Source organism: Terrapene carolina, unplaced genomic scaffold (genome assembly GCF_002925995.2).
Source record: "Terrapene carolina triunguis isolate 2854851 unplaced genomic scaffold, T_m_triunguis-2.0 Scaffold62, whole genome shotgun sequence".
NCBI classification, from domain to species: domain Eukaryota; kingdom Metazoa; phylum Chordata; order Testudines; family Emydidae; genus Terrapene; species Terrapene triunguis.
The window spans coordinates 13,927,722-13,945,329 of NW_020664413.1; the positions used below are offsets into that span (position 1 = coordinate 13,927,722).

At 40.6% G+C, this 17,608-nt stretch overlaps 1 protein-coding gene across 2 annotated transcripts in view; it reads right to left on the reverse strand.

Annotated features, from left to right (window-relative positions):
- The window catches only part of DPP10 (dipeptidyl peptidase like 10), a 427,130-nt gene that overhangs the window by 88,787 nt on the left and 320,735 nt on the right, over nucleotides 1-17,608 (reverse strand). For both annotated transcript variants that reach the window (XM_026647418.1, XM_026647420.1), the window contains exons 6-7: nucleotides 15,781-15,833; nucleotides 15,597-15,678 (exon numbers count right to left, since the gene is read on the reverse strand). In XM_026647418.1, coding sequence (XP_026503203.1) covers nucleotides 15,597-15,678; nucleotides 15,781-15,833 — 135 coding nt within the window. The remainder of the gene's footprint in view (nucleotides 1-15,596; nucleotides 15,679-15,780; nucleotides 15,834-17,608) is intronic.

Sequence of the window (17,608 nt, forward strand, 5' to 3'; positions counted from 1 at the left end):
TAAAATGTGGCCCCTAATATAACTAACCTTCTAGGTTAAAAGATGTATTGAGACAGGGAAAAAAAGGCATTTCCCACCTTTGCAGAAAAAGGCAGAATCAGATTTTGATTGCTCTCATTTTTCCACGAGTGGAAATTGCTTCACAGTGTTAGATTTTTGAAGCACGACCCTCTTCATCGTTGCTTCCTTCTAGGGTCACAGAACTGTAGGGCTGGAAGGAACCTCTAGGAGTCATCTAGTTCAGTCTCTCATGCTGAGGCAGGTTTAAGTCAACCTAGACCATACCTGACAGGTGTCTAAACTGTTCTTAAAAGTCTCCAGTCATGGGAATTCCACAACCTCCCTTGGAAGCCTATTCCAGTGCTTAGTTATTCTTATAGTTAGAAAGTTTTTCTTAATATCAAACCTAAATCTCTCTTGCTGCAGATTAAGCCCATTACTTCTTGTCCCAGCACCAGTGGACATGGAAATCAATTGATCACTGTCTTCTTTAGAAAAACCCTCAACGTATTTGAAGACTTATCACCCCTCAGTCTTCTTTTCTCAAGGCTAAACATGCCCAATTTTTTAAAACCTTTCCTCATAAGGTCAGGTTTTCTCATTTTTGTTGCTCTCCTCTGGACTCTCTCCAATTTGTCCATATCTCTCCTAAAGTGTGGTGCCCAAAGTTGAACACTGTACTTCAGCTGAGGCCATATCAGTGCCTAGTAGAGTGGGACAATTACCGCCCCTATGTTACATAGGACATGCCTGTTAGTACACCCCCGAATAATATTAGCCCTTTTCACAACTACATCGCATTGTTGACTAATTCAATTTGTGATCCACTACAACCCCCTGTGATGAATGAAGGGGTGGGGGATAGATCCCTTTTATGGACTCAGCCAGCCAGTTAGCTATAAAATCCCTTTTAGTAGCTGTTCTCTACTTGCTTTACCTGAAAAGGGTTAAAAAGTCTCACTGCAGGCATAGGTAAAAGGAAGTGAGTGGGCACCTGGCCAAAAGAGCCAATGGGAAGGCTAGAACTTTTTAAAATTGAAACAAGACTCCCCTTTTGTCTGTCTGTATTGTTCTCCTGGAGAGAAGGGACAGAGCTGCTATGCTGTAAGAACTTGGGTCAAGTATGAACAATCATCAGATCATGGGGAGGGATAGCTCAGTGGTTTGAGCATTGGCCTGCTAAACCCAGGGTTGTGAGTTCAATCCTTGAGGGAGCCATTTAGGGATCTGGGGTAAAAAAAATCAGTACTTGGTCCTGCTAGTGAAGGCAGGGGGCTGGACTCGATGACCTTTCAGGGTCCCTTCCAGTTCTATGAGATAGGCATAGGCATACCTAGAAACTACTCATTTAAAACCCCAGATATGTAAGTAGATCAGGAAATGTCTAGGAAGACATGATTAGGTTTATCTCCTACTTCTTTATGACTTGTGAACTCCTCTGTGCTAACCCCAAATGCTTTTGTTTTGCTTGTAACCTTTAAGCTGGACCTCCAGAATGTTATTCTTGATGATTAATCCCTGTAAGTGTTTTTTTTTGAAATCTAGCAATAGCCTGAGTTTCCAGATATATTTTCTTTCTTTTTGTTTTTAATAAAATTTACCTTTTTTAAGAACAAGATTGGATGTTTGTGTCCTAAGAGGTTTGTGCACACGTTGTTTAATTAGATGGTGGCAACAGCTGATTCCTTTGTTTTTTTTTTTTCTCAGCTCTTCCCCGGAGGGGGGATGAAAGGGCTTGAGGGTACCCCACAGGAAGGAATTCCCAAATGCGCCTTCTTGGGTTCTCAAAGGGGTTTTGCACTTGAGTGGTGGCAGCATCTACCCATCCAAGGTCAGAAAAAAGCTGTAACCTTGGAAGTTTAATACAAGCCTGGAGTGGCCAGTATTAATTTTTAGAATTCTTGCAGGCCCCCACCTTCTCCACTCAAAGTGCCAGAGTGGGGAATCAGTCTTGACACCCCAGATCCTTTTCAGCTGTACTACTGCCTAGCCAGTTATTCCCCATCTTGTATTTGTCCATTTGATTTGTCCTTCTTAGGTGTAGTACTTTTCCACTTGCCTTTACTGCATTTAATCTTGTTAATTTCAAGGCAATTTGCTAATTAATCAAAGTAATTTTGAATTCTAATCCTGTCCTCTAAGGTACTAACAGCTCCTCCCAGTTTGGGTTCAAGTGCAAGTTTTATAAGAATGCTCTCCACTCCTTTATCCAAGTCATTAATGAAATAATACTGGACCCCAGAACTGATCCCTGATAACCCCACTAGAATATGTCCTCCTAGTTTGACAAACAATTGATCATTACTCCGACTATGGTCTTTCAAGCAGGTATGCATCCAGCTTATAGTATTTCATCAAGACCACACTTCCCTAGTTTGTCATGTGGGACTGTGTTAAAAGCTTTACTAAAATCAAGAGATCACATCTAATCGTTCACCCCTATCCACTTGGCCAGTGACCCTGTCAAGGAAGGAAGCGAGGTTGGTTTGGTATGATTTGTTCTTGAAAAATTCATGCTGGCTATTCCTTATAACCCTATTATGCTCTAGGTGCTTACAAATTGATTAATAATTTCTTTCCAGGTATCAAATTTAGGCTGACTGGTCTATAATTACCCTGATTGTCTTTGTTCCCCTTTGTTAAGATAGGTAATATGTTTGCCCTTCTTCAGTCCTCTGGGACCCCACAGGTTTTCATGAGTTCTTGAAGATAATTGCTAACGGTTCTGAGATCACTTCAGCTAATTCCTTAAGTACCCTAGAATAAATGCCATCAGACCCTACTGGCTTGAATACATTATTTAAATATTCTTTACCCTCTTCTTTCCCTATTCTGTCTTATGTTCCTTCCTCCATGTTATTATTTATTGTTTTAAGTATCTGGACATAATTCACTCTTTTAGTGAAGACTAAAACAAAATAGGCATTAAACACAGTCTTCTTGATATCATGTGTTATTACCTTTCTTTCCTAGAGAAATAGTGGACCTATACTTTCCTTCGTTTTTCTCCTAATGTACTCATAGAACCTCTTCTGATTGCCTTTTACATCCCTTGCTAGCGGTAACTCATTTTGTGCTTTAGCTTTTCTGACTTTGTTCTTACATGGTTGTATTATTTTTTTTTTTTTGTACAAGCACCACAGCAGCACCATCCTACAAGTTGTCAAACTACTAGACTTGCAGTTAATATGGTTAACAGGAAAAAAGAACTTGAAAATTCAGATATGGTGGGTAGCACAATACATGTTGATCAATACAGTGTACAGGATGTTTAAGACGACAGAGATATTTCTATTTTTTTCTTTCTCTAGCAGTCTACAGGGGATAAAGTCATAATCAGTTATCCCATGGAATCCATATATTAGTTTTTTAATTACAAAAAAACACCTTACAATTTAGAAGGCCATATAATTTAGCATTAGTTTTCAAATACAAAGGCAGGTCTAACTATTTAGTTTAGATTTCAGCAGTTGTGTGTTTACAGATGCTATTATCATATAGAATGAATGTACAGTGCATACCGGTATATTGAATCAACATACAAGTCACAAACTAAACCAAAGAGATAATAGAGTAAAGAAAAAGGGAAAAGAAAAGAAGAGAGACCTTTTATTATCACCCTTTCTTTCTTGACCTTTTCATGCTAGACTTTCTGGGCCTTTTCTAACAACATCTAAAAAAGAGTACATGGGGAAATAATGTCCTGCTCATGCACAGTACACAACGTTCTCAATATTAACGTTTTCTCTCTGAGAGTAATTATCTTGTTCCTGAGCTGTCAGAGGACTGGCTACATGTAACTTTCCAAACCTCAGCCCATATACTGTATTTCAAATTTTACACTCAGTCAGGTTTACTGCACAGATACACTTGTTTGAATGTGGGATCATTAAGCAATTTACTGATATAGCCGCTCATTCTGTAACAAACATCCCACCCACCCTTGCCCTTTGTTGTAAGGGAATTACAGGTCTCTCACCCATCTTCCAATCTTCTGCCTTTCCTAGTGTCACTCTCTCCATGCCTCTATCCCAAACTCAGGAGGCTTCCTTTAATACGGAATACCATTTAAATTACAGCAAATACATCTAGAACACATCTCCTCCCTCCTCTTCCTCTATTTTTAGGTTAAGCAGACAGCAGAAATTAATCACTGAAAAATGGAGATGAACTCTGTAGAATATGTGAAATAAAATTATCCTTCAAATTAAAGAGTTTTGATTGGAACACAAACATTTATATTTTACAATACATGTGCGTGAGTAATTCAGAAGCATTTTCGTCAGCAGTGTAGGAAGAACTTTAGTCTTACTCCCTGTAAGTGCTAGATCAAAGATAATATTTTAGTGCCCATGTCTACTCTGGACACACAAAGCAAGTATTGGTGTAGAAAATAAATGTAGCAGTGGGAAGGTGAGGGAGGTCATCCTAACACATACCCCTCAGTCTGTTACCTCTCTTGAGTTCAATATATACCTCTGCCTAGGTGTTTCATCTGCTTGCTCTTACATCAGGTCTCTCAATGTTGCCTAGGTGGAGTCTCCCTCTGAAGTCAGGGGATACGAAGGTCTTTCAAGAGGAGCCCCAAATACTAGGCCCTTAGGCTGTTGGCCCACCATGACTCCAACACTAGAATCCTCCCCTTTCCTGAAACATGTCTTCAAGGCTTCCTGGCCCAGAAGGCTTCACAGGGAGTTCTCTGTTTCCAGGATCCCTTTTTAGGCTCTCTGCCCTAGGAACTTGCCTTCTGCCTAACCTGGACTTCTTGCCCTGGAGCACAGTTTCCGTTTCACTCATAGACCCTGGGCGCTCCCCTGTTCTAGAGCTTCTTCTCCTTGGGAACTTCCTCTAACTGAGGACCTTACCCTTTTATCATGCCCTGGTGCTTCCCTGCCTGATTATCTGCCTCCCAGTTACTCTGTTAGTTAACTACTTCCAGTTGAACCTATGTTGTCTCACTCTCCCTTGTGGAGCCTTTCAGAGATAGGCTGTGCCTCTGACAAGCAGAAAAGCTACAGTTCAGGGGTTCTCAAACTTTTGTACTGGTGACCCCTTTCACAGAAAGCCTCTGAGTGCGACCCCCCTTATAAATTAAAACCATGCTTTTACATATTTAACACCATTATAAATGCTGGAGGCGAAACGTGGTTTGGGGTGGAGGCTGACAGCTCGCGACCCCCCCATGTAATAACCTCGTGACCCCCGAGGGGTCACAACCCCCAGTTTGAGAACCCCTGCTGGTTCTAGTATCTAGTTGATACTAGAGCAAGTTATTTGCCAAAATCAAGACCCAGCAGACTAGTATCTCTCGACTTACACGCAAAGTTCTCAAATAGCCCCATCCTGCACAATGGTGAGCAACCTCATTTCTATAGCTGGTCAAAACATTTCTGTTGAAATGTTTTATCTGATGTAAAATTGGGTTTTTGATTAAATGGATTGTTTTGCAGTAAGTCTCTGCTTTCCACAGAAAAAAACTAACTTTTTGTAGAAATATTAAAAACCCCAACACCCTACATTTTTTAGCCAAAATCTGAAAACTTTTATGTTTTTGGCTGAAAACTTTTCCGCTGAGAACCGAAAGCTTTTATGTTTTGACTGAATTTTTTTGGTTTTCAATGAAAAGATGAAGTTTTTCACGTGCAGGAAAAAACTAACATTTTACAAGCATCTCTCTTCGTTTCTCATTGGCCTCAGTGGTAGCTGGCTTCAGCACCTGGTAGGATCAGAGCCAGATTCATTAAGGGACCATTTGGACTACCTTTACTCATGTAAGTGTTTCTCTATCATATGATTAATCCCCTACTGAAGTCTAAGTGACTACTGAGTATGTTCTTACCAATGTGAGTCAGGGGTTGCACAGCTGGGCCCTTTCTATACATTTTAATTTACAAATAATTTGGCATCACATTAAAACACTTCTTAATTTTTGGTTTTCAGCATAAATTAAAAACACACTTTGTCCTGCTCTCATTCTTACTGTCTTTTGCTTCATTAGGATTAAAAGGGAGGATGAAAAAGAGGCTTTGATATTTCAGTATGTTATTCTATTTTATCTAAGAATGCAGCACGTCAAGAAAAGGAAAAGACATTGAAAAATAAGAATTAAAATAGCATATTTAATATATTTATTTAGGAGTTTACTTCATTATCATTAATTAAGCTCCCATTTGGATCACAAACTTTGATAGTTTTTTTTCCTGTGTTTTTTTTTTTTTTTTTTAAATAGAAGCATTTTTGCCAGGAGGGTTTGTCAAGTCTCTCACAGTACTAATTATGATGAAATAAAATTTATAAGCAAATCTCTTCCAAAAAATGAGTTTACCAAATTGCATGTTAATCGTACTTTGAACTTTGGATTACTTGATAGAGTAAATTAAGCTTCCCACAATTAGAGCACTAAGACACCAATTCAGCACCCATTAAGCATATGTCTAACTTTAAGTGTGTGAGCAGTCCCACTCACTTCTCATTGGCTAAAGTCAGGTACAGGCTTCAGGTTACAACAGATCGTAATTGAAAATAGATATGATTTCAGTAGACTTGTTTGAGATGGTGCTTTTTTATTGTGTAGAAAAAATGCTTTTAACAATCACAATGAGAGCTCATATTTTGCAGAGAAAGGAAATTATAAATAGTCTCTCACACTAATACAGTGACACAAAGAAAAATTGAAAGATCTATGAGTTTTGTAGTGTGGCAGCAGATACATGCAAATCACTATCAGGCAGGAAGGAAAAATAAACCTACATGCATACAGCTAGGACAAACCCAGCTGAACACAGAGTAGAGTGGCAGAAGGCTTTGAAAGTGGTACAAAGGCTCATGAAAATAGGATAATGTTTTGGTTTTTGTTTGTTTGTTTGTTTTAAAGGTAAACTCCTAGGCATATTAGGCCTATTTGCTTTGGGAACCCTCTTACATCTTGATGATTGAGAGTTTTTTTCCAGTTTTCTAATATTTTCTAAACATTGGAAGAGGCAAAGTTGAATAGACAATTAATATACAGGCAACAAATTGTTCTTTCTACACACAAGATAATGGGTTTTTCTATATACTGATAACCTGAATTACCTTTAAGCACAATAACAGCTCATCTCCAATCATAGCATTTGATAATCCTGGATTTTGCTGAGGGCACCAAATTCTGACAGAAAAGCTATTAGGCTTCTACAAAACAATCATTTTAGTACTCTGGGTAGCAAAACCATTTTCTTTAGTTCTGTTATATTAATGTATATATTTGTTTATGTGTAGATAGTTATAGGTAAGGAAATACATCTTTATTTTTGCTGATCTCTTCTGAATATATAAAACTCAAGGTCTCTTCAAAACCACTTACTATCATGAGAATACTGACCTTGTCAATGTAATCAATAAAATAAATACCTATAATAAATACAAAGATACTAACATACATATATGAATATGGAACAAACAGAAAGTAAAGTCACATAAAATAACTATAGAATCCAAAGCAAAAGGAACCTTGATAGAAATATGTAGATAAAATATGTTGGACTTCAGCAAAAAGCTGTCAAATTAAACAATTTCCAAATTCACCTCAGAGGGAGCTACTGAGGAAACCAATCCAATGACTAATTAGAAGAACAGTCCAATTCTACAGAGGCATGACAGAAAAAATATGTTCTACCTTTCATATAGAACTGAGCATACTCTGGAGACCGTGGGCTAGATCAGGGGTCGGCAACCTGCGGCACACATGCCAAAGGCAGTAAGCGAACCGATTTTTACTGGCACGCTGCTGCCAGCCGGGGTCCCAGCCGCCGGCCCCGCTCAGCCTGCTGCCGGCCTGGGTGAACAGAACTCCCGGCCGGCAGCAGGCTGAGCAGGGCCGGCGGCCAGGACCCCGGCTGGCAGGAGCTGGCAGACGGAACCCCAGACCGGCAGCGGGCTGAGCCACTCAGCCTGCCACAGGTCTGGGGTTCTGTCCGCCGGCCCTGCTCAGCCCACCACTTCTGAAAGGTTGCCGACCCCTGATCTAGGACCTCATGGAGAATATACTCAACATGACCCTGAATATGTATTGGTGCTGGTGGAGTTTGATGGGGAAATGAGTCTTTTACTTATGGGTTTAGGAGTGACACATGCAAAACAGGGTGCGTTCTGAAGGATTGAGGCAGGCAGAGCTCAAAAGTAACAGGGTTGATATTTTGACAGATCCAATAGACAGACCATCCTGAAAACTGGATCACCTATGTGGAGATATTTAGCTTAGAGCCACATCTTCTGGCCCACAGAGAAGGTGGAACCCTTCTGCTGCTGTTGGTCTGCATAACACTTGTAATCGGATTCTTTCACTTCTCTTGGGTCTGGCAGATCTGCTGTATCCAATTTGAGGCTTCTGGGTTGGAGGAGGTTATGGGTAACTCCAGATGGAATTGGAGATAGAAATTTGTGAAGAAAGGGCTTTGTCCAGTACAGAGATATTCTGTGTTGTTATATGCAAACTCAGCATGGGGTAACAGAAATAACTAGTTGTTCTGGTGATGGTTGATGTAACACCATAGGTACTGCTCTTGTATTTGATTTACTGTCTCTATCTAGCCATTCATATTAGGGTGGTAGGCAGATGTGCGACAGGAGTGAAACCCTAATATTCAGAAGGCTTAATGCCAGAAATGAGAGATGAATTGTGATCCATGATCAGAGATGATGCAATCTGTGAGTCCATGAAAGTAGACAACCGGGTTCACCCATTGCCAGGTGGTTTCCTCAGGGGAGGGCAGGCAGGTGCAGGGAACAAAATAAGCCATCTTTGTGAGATGGTTCACAACCATTAAAATCATTGAATACCCACTGGACTCAGGTAACTCCATGATAAACTCTAATGCAATAGCTGCCCAGGGTCTAGGTGGAATCTGTAAGGGTTGGAGGAGTCCAAGGGGTTTACTGTGTGGCACCTTGCTGTAGGTGCATACTGTACAGGAGGTGACATATGCCTGTGTTGTCATTTGCATTCAGAGCCACCAAAAGAAATTGAAATGCTAAGTGCTGGGTCTTGGAGTGATCGGAATGCCCCACCGGGGGGGAATCGCGGCATGGTAGCAGGAGTGCAACTTGGAGTCTGGGGGAATGTATACACATCCCTTCATGAAAGTTAGCCCACTCTGGATGTCATGTGATTCCTTGCTTATAGTTTCCTGTTCATCGGGGTGGGGGAGTCCATAAGGTAGAGGCTGCATGAATTAGGGCAGGAAGATCCTCATAGAGCATCATGCCAAGGAAGTTATAGGGCTTAAAGATGTAGGAAGTCTCTTGATTAGACCCCTCTGGGTTAACATAGTACTCTCCCTCTTGGAGCAGTGCATCAGCCTTGTCATTCTGTGATCCCAGGGAGTAGGAGATAAAGTCAAAATGGGGAAAAGAATAGGACCCACAAAAGTTGTTGCTGATTGAGGACCTTGTCCCTGCATACCTAACAGTTCTTGTGGTCACCATAAACCTGAACTGGATAATTAGCTCCTTTCAAGGTACTGGTGCCAGTCCCTGTAGATGACTTTATTTGCCAGAAGTTTTTTATCTAAGATTTCACAATTTTGCTCCACAAGAATGAGCTTTCTAGAATAGAAGACTCACAGATGCAGCACCTCCTGAGTACTGTACATTTGGGAGAGCACTGCTCCAAATTCTACGTTGAAGGTATCTGCTTTGACAATAAAAGCTTGTGTGGTATAGCATGGGAGTGGTGGTGAATGCAAGCTTTAGTTGCTCAAAGGCATGCTGGACCTCAGGGACCAAAGGAACTTGGTGTTCTCACAGAGCAGAGAGGTAAGGGATATGATTTGCTCAGAGAACCTTGGAATAAACTGACAGAAATAGTTTGCAAAACCCTAGAAGTGCTGTAGATCTTGGATATTTCAGGGTGTTGCCCGATGACAGATCACTTCTACCTTACATGGGCTTATTTTGATACCCTCTGAAGACAGGATAAACCCCAGAAACTCTATGAAAGTATGGGTGAAGGTGTACTTCTCCATCTTGTCATATAGGCCTTGTTGGTCAAGTCTCTCCAGAATGGCTTGGACATGTATGCTATATTGCTCAGGGTTGTCATCAAGATACACTACTACATACAGATCCAGGATGTCTCAAAATACATAACTGACAAGATGTTGGAACATGATGGGAGCATTTGTTAGACTGAATGGCATTACAAGGTATTCAAAATGGCCATAGTGGTAAAGGTAGTCTTCCATTCATCTCCCACTCTGAGGCATCAATGTTATATGCTCCCCAGTCTAGTTTCTTGAACTTTCAGGCAACTGCCACACAGTCCAATGGTTTGGGGATCAATTCTTTATTGTTATCTGATTCAGGGCTCAGTAGTCAACACAGATGCAGAGATTGCCACTTTTTATTTTATTTTTACAAAGAGGACTGGTGGCCCAGCAGGTGAAGTCTATTAGTGAATGAATCCCTTGGCCGGGCTCTCCTGGAGGTATGTGCATAGGGTGGCCAGCTTGGACTCTTACATGGCATAAATATGGCCACATGGAATCTTCCCCCTGGGTTGCAAGTCTATAGGGCATAAATATGGCCACATGGAATCTTCCCCCCGGGTTGCAAGTCTATAGGGCAGTTGAAGTCTCTGTCGAGGCAGGGAATCAATGTTTTTCTTTTCAAATACATCAGCAAAGTCACCATATTTAGAAAGGACTTGGTGTGTGGAGTTGGCAGGAGACCCTGCCAGGCCAGTCATCCCTGACTGAGTCCCCCTGAGGATAGTTATGTGCCTCCCACCTGCTTGAACCAAGCAATGCTGTCAACAGAACTCCAAGGGAAAACTGACCCTTTACTCCTACCAGTGGATGAGATGGTTATGGAGGGTTATTTGGGAGATGCCTAGGATCAGGGGAAAGTGCAGGGAGAGGATCACAGTAAATGCAGTGTTTCCTGGGTCCCTGAATGGTAACCTCCAAAGGCATAGTTTCTGTGGTCACTGGTCCACAGGATAGGTGGGACCTGTCAATTGTCTCTACTGGGTCCAGGGCAGACGTGATCTCTAAGGGGATTTGCAGGGTTTGTGCTGTCATCACATTCATAGAGTTATCAGCTGCTCATGTGTCAAAGGGGGCCCATTGCATAGGAAGCTGTTGGGACTGTCCAGGAATGCACAGCCAGATCAGTACTTGAAGGTATGGAGTCAAGCGGTGAGAACCGATGTGTGATTTGGTCAAGACTGGAGCTGGGGTCTCAGGAGTATACCCTGTCATGATGCCAAGGCCAGCCCCTCTTACTGAGCCTGTGCCTGCTTGTTTTCCACATCCCTTTGGGTTGGGCTTCCCATAGGGCAGAAGAAGATGGGGTGGCCTGGCTCACTGCCATAGAAGCACAGGTTGAAGCAATATCATTGTTCCTTTTCCTCAGGGGTAAGCTGCTGAAGGGCCATGTCTACCTGCATCAGCACAGTGTGCTGGGCAGGACGTGACAACAGGGGGCACAGGCCAGGCAGCTGCAGTGACCCTCTTCTTTCCTCCTGCAGCTCACACAACTGATTGTTGATCTGAATTGCAAGGTCAATGAAGGCATCCACTCCTGATGGGGCTTCTCCTCAGCTCATCCTTAGCCTTCTACCGCAGGCCCTATCAGAATTGCTATAGCTGGAACACCTTGTTCCACTCTATCAGTTGTGAGTCAACAGAACTGTGCTGCATAGGAGGCAGCTGTGCCTTTGCCCCTGCCAGAGTTTCCATAAGGTGGTCTTGGCCAAGTGGGTGCGATGGAAGTAATCAAAGACTCTTGAGATCAACTGTAGGAAGGCATCCCAGTTGGTTAGCACTGGCCTATCACCATCCAGTATGGGGAAGGCCCAGTGCAATGCTTCCCTGGTCAACAGGCTAATTACCAGGTCTGGCTTGGCTTGGTGGGAAGAGCAAACTTGTGGGTGAAGTAAGAACAGGAGGCGGCCCTCAGAATCTCTGATGTTTCCCAGTGAAACATTCTATCAGGGGAATTGACAGTCCTTGTTTGGAGGGCGATGGGTCTGAAGCACAGCGTTCTCTGAGGGATGCTGAAGTACTTGTTGCCACAGCATCTGGTTTTTGGTTGTCACCTGCGTCATTTGGGCCCGCATCGCTAGGTTGTCGGCCTGAAGGTGGACAACCCATTCCAGTGAATCTGGCACTCCTCTCCCTGCACTTGGTTCCATCATTCTCCATGGAACAAATCCCAGAGGTGTTGGAGTGGCCTGTGCAAACTGTCACAACTGGTGCTTGGGTGGTTAACCTTAAAGGTCAGAGCAGTAGTCAGGAGTTGACCAAGGGTCAGAGCTGAACTCAGAGTTGGGAGTCAAGCCAGGTGTCAGGAGTCAAAGACCAGGGGAAGGAAACAAGAACACATCAGGGATGAAGGAGGTAACAACAGGTCAGGATAGCACAGCTCAGAAGTCAGATGAGAAGGCAGGGTTTGATGTAGCAGACAGCTGGGAAGTCATCCAGTTGTACGGACAACTTCCTGTGCTTCCTTCTAGATTAAATTGTGCATCCAGACCAATTATATTTCTAAAGATTTCTAAAGATCACTAATATGTTGCACATTAATTGAAGAAAAAATTAGACCAATCCAGTGTCTGAATCCCTTTAGGGCACATCACAAGACTCTCGTCTTTGATAAAGCCTTCCTACCATAACTGGGTTTGGATACCTCCCTCCTTCCCCCACAAAAAGAGAGCACTACTCAAGAAAAACGGGAAGAGCACAAGTTTCCATGAAGTTAACTAGTTATCTTTTTATGTTGATCTATTTTACCTGGGAGGCACTTATCACTGTGGTGATGGGTGCTATACAAAATCAGGTTATAAATCAAGAGATCCTTTTCAAAATTTGGATCTGAATTCAGACTGAAAAAAACCCTCCGATTCCCCTACATTCCATGACAAATAAAACTAAGGACTTGGATTGGTGTCTTCATTGTTAATAGTGATAAAAATAGCATTTTGAAACCATGAGCTCCAAGAGGGGGGAGATAGCTCAATGGTTTGAGCATTGGCCTGCTAAATCCAGGGTTGTGAGTTCAATCCTTGAGGGGGCCACTTAGGGATCTGGGGCAAAATCAGTACCTGGTCCTGCTAGTGAAGGCAGCAGACTGGACTCGATGACCTTTCAAGGTCCCGTCCAGTTCTAGGAGATAGGATATCTCCATTAATTAAGACAATTTTCCAAGTGAACAGCTATATGATATTAAAATACATTAATTGATGAAGTAAAAGTTTGCTCTCCCAAACTGTTTGCAAACTTTTTCAATTTTACCACAAAAATATCATGACTCAAATAACAGCTGTTCCTCTGAGCTCTTGTCCTAGTCTGTATAAAATAATGCACTCTAGGTAAATAACAAGAAACTGAAATAACTCACAACCAAAGAAGCAGCCACTGCAGTAACTTCAAAACAACGGCAGGATGATCCAATTATCTCACTGCTGATAAAAACCTAACCTTGGCATTCTGCACTAGCAGCATGTGGCATGCTAATTCCATAGGCAATCCTAGAAATAGTAAATAGTATCTGAGCCTCCTTGTATTATTTTCACAAGGTCATCGGTTCGTACTGTACGTATGAATTCACGGTGGCCACATTCTTTAGTACAATAAGCTGTTCCTGGCCAAGCATACTAGTCCATGCTCAAACAATTCCTAATGTTTCCTTTCTTTGTCTTCCTTGTACGCTTGGACCAAGTTTCTCTCCTATTTGAAGCCTTTACTGAGTCCCCCTCCCCTGCTAACCCAAATTTAAGATTCTTACATAGCTTGTGTTATTTGTGTCTTGTACAGAACCAAGTACAGTGCTGGTGCTTAACAAATAACAAAAACAACAGCAATATGTTAACTTGCCTCATGGCCAGTTCATACAGAACAGGTGATCCAAGCCCATCCAACTCCCACACTTCACTTTGATTTAACCCCGATCCTTTGGCTTATCCACAGACAAGTGCAGGTTTGTGCTATGTACATGCCTTTTGTTTGTGCATGCTAGCTGGCTGATTGACCATGGACAGGCATTGCTGCAGTGTTGTGTACTTCTGGATGGTGATGATCCTCTTAGAATTGATTGATCAGACTTGGGTGATTAAAGTTAGGCACCTAAATCCATATTTAGGCACCTAAATCCATATTTAGGCACCTAAATAAGTGGTCTAATTTTCAGAGGTACAGAAGCTCCCACAGAAGCCTATTAGGCACCCATGTTTGAAAATGTTGGTCCAAATTTCCAGTGACAATCTAGGCAAAATATATTCCATGTTGTTATTTTTCTAACTTTTAATTTTTAAATGTGTCACTCTTTTTGATGTATTTTAGGACCACATAATGTTGATTTAGCAGCAATCATCACCTACAGTTTTTTGGTTATGCTCTAACACATTAATCTACTGCACAGTGCAGCACTGGAAATCTTCCTATGAATTGCAGTTAAAAAATAATATGACACACTTAATTCCTATTAAGTTTTACACACACGTTACCGTCCTGTCAAGCATGTACATGGTGCAGTGCTTAGTAAATAACGTATGTATTTGTTATTATCAATCTTGTCACTATGCGCTGGTTATTGATAAATTAGTGTGGTTAATTAGTAAAGAATGCCAAGCATGTTCCAGATGAATGTAATTACTTCTGGCTTCCCACCCCCATGTGCTTAATGCGATGGATCCCAACCAGAGGCACATTCTCCATCTCCACCATATTGATTAATGACACAAGCAACAGGTTATCCTCTCCAAGAGGCCAATTTATAACCAATCTGCATGCAGAATTCTCACTGAAGTTCTGTGCATGAAGGGGCTGCAGGCTCATGCCTAAAGGCAGTAATGAGACTATTAGACCATTAAGACCAGGACTGTGTGATTTCTTCATTCTGAGAACTGAGTTTTCCTTATTCTCCTTAAACCTTCCTCTTCTATGTACCAACTCACATACGAGACACAAAAAATATAGATTAACATTAATGCTGCTTCTTGAATCAAGATTGTTTTTCTTTGTTTACTTCCTGGGATTTTGTAAAAGTTAATACTTATTTGTAAAACACGTTAAGATTATTGGATGAAAGGCAATATAGATGTGCAAAGTATTGTTGTTCTTATGGATTTTAACTGACCTTTACAATAATTTCACACACAAACTGAAACCAATGCAATTTCATCTTGTTTGTCAGATCCACTCTGGGTGTCAAATGTGTTGCATTTTATCCAAGATTTTCACAGATTTTGCACCTGAAAACTTTTTTCATCTACAACTTTAGTCCTCTCCTAGTGCCTGGCAAAAAGACTGATTCAACAAATTACTTAATCAAATTACTTTAACTTTAAAACACATGCTTAAGTCCATCCATATGCACATAATTAAGTGTTTGGCTGAATAGGAATAGACTTAAAGCATGAATTTATGAATTAGGGCCAAAACCAACAACAAGACTAGACCTTGCAGGTTTTATAATCCCTAGTCTCAATAAATCTACAATAACAGAAACTTCCCTTTATGTGGTTTTTTTTTTTTTTTTGGTCAGTGTGTGTGGGGTGGAGTGTTAGCACAATATTACAATACTATTTTTAGAATAGCATTTTAAATGACGGTTCTTACCAACTGCTCTCCTTGTACACCCCATGCCGCATACTGTAAAATTGAATCCTCTACTTCTGGAGGGTTTAACTCCCAAACTTCCCTTGAAAAAATGTAAACATTTTTACTTGAACACATTAACACCACCACATTTTTTAAACATTGAAACTTAATCATATTGTATTGAAAAAACAAAATGACTTACCTTGTATGTATGTTATAAATCACATAGGAAGCCGTATAAGAATAATGAAAAACCTGTAACAAGAAAGAAAGACATATCCAGTATTTATAGCTCTCATTCAGTACTAAGTGAGAAGAACATATTATAGTGCCAATATTTATAGTCTTCCAATATGTCCATACATTGTTGCCTTGTTACCTAAATTAAAGTTTATGTCAGTATTAATTATAATTAATAGGTCTGAAATATGGTTTGAATGCAGCATGAAGGACAAACAGTGTTTGGGGTGTAACCCACTGTTCTAAATGTACAGTATGGTTAGTTAATTTAATCAATCACTAATCCTGTGTGAAATGTTCATGCCCCAAAATCAGGCAAACCTTCCCCTACTGCAAAATAATTCCCTTGTTTGAGAAAACAATAAAAATTGTTAGGCAGAAAATATTTGTTCTCTTGCAAATTTACACCAATTTATAGTCAAACCAAGGCCTAAGTCTGGACCTCCCCTGTCAGTTCTTTAACTTTTCAGTGGACATCGATATGTGTCAAATGATAGCCACCTGACTAGCCCATCATGGAGGGTTACAAACAGGATATTTAATTGGGAATGATATAATAGCAAGGAGAACAGAAAGGTACAGAATAATACTCCTACAAAAATATTCATTTAGAGGCTAAATTAACTGACTCCTAAAGACAGAAGTATTGTGTTTTGTTGCAAAGAGTATTGGAGGGTTGAAAATTAGGAAGACTACAGAAAGATTATGGTGAGAGAAAGATAGTATTACATAATGAGAATCAAGCAAAGGGTTTTTATCTGAACAGATGCTATAAAACATCTACTGCAAAATATGAAAATAGGTTAGTAAAACTCTACCTAGCCACATTGAAATGTATCTGAGGGTTATATCCAGTTAGTATGTATCAGTCAACTATAATCTGTTACACATATTTTGCCAGTCCTCATAAGAAATATAAACCCTCAGATAGACAGTGACAATAAAACACAAGAGGTTTTTCCTAGTTGAAAAAAAAAGAAGCACTACATTTAAGTAACTAGATAAACAAATAAAATCAATCCTAAGAAGATGGTTGCAACACTAATAATGTTTATATTCTCTATACCACTGAGATATATGCATGCAGTTGACAATGAATGAACAACATGGATTTCTGTTGTAATGAAAATTAACATAGTCATTAAGGAAACATAGTCATGAACTACTCCTTCTTCACAATTAACATTTGAAAGGAGGGAAATAACAACAATGGTTTACAATTTCAGGAACTGTCATCTCTGCACTGTGCAAGGCTAAAACAAGACCACTAGACCTAAAGCTGCAGTGGGCAGTGGAATTTCAATTCAGAAATTGAAGAAAGCGGCTTGACTTTTTTGTGAGTCACTTTCCCATTCTGTGAAATAGGAATAATGATACCTACCCACCTTTGTGAGGTGCTTGGAGATCTACAGATGAGAACTAAATAATAGCTACATCTAATCATAATAAAATAATAATGTTAATCCAAAGGGAACATGCGAGAAAGGGGCACCTGCAAATGTGGATATCACTAATGGAGCCATCTCCCTCAAAGAATAATGTTCTAATACAACTGGGATGTTGTTTTGGGGAGAGTGAGATACCTCACAACATATTGAATTTTAAAAATAAAATAGGACTATGATTAAAAATGCAATGTCTTATGAAGTACTCAAATCCCCCAAAGGTATTACCCCAACTGGGTTAACAGAGAGATTGCTCTCATCGTGACAACCATATTTTCAAATTTTGTTTTTCCCGGGTATCCTTTGAATTCCAACCGAGAACTAATTAAAGGATCCATAGAAACA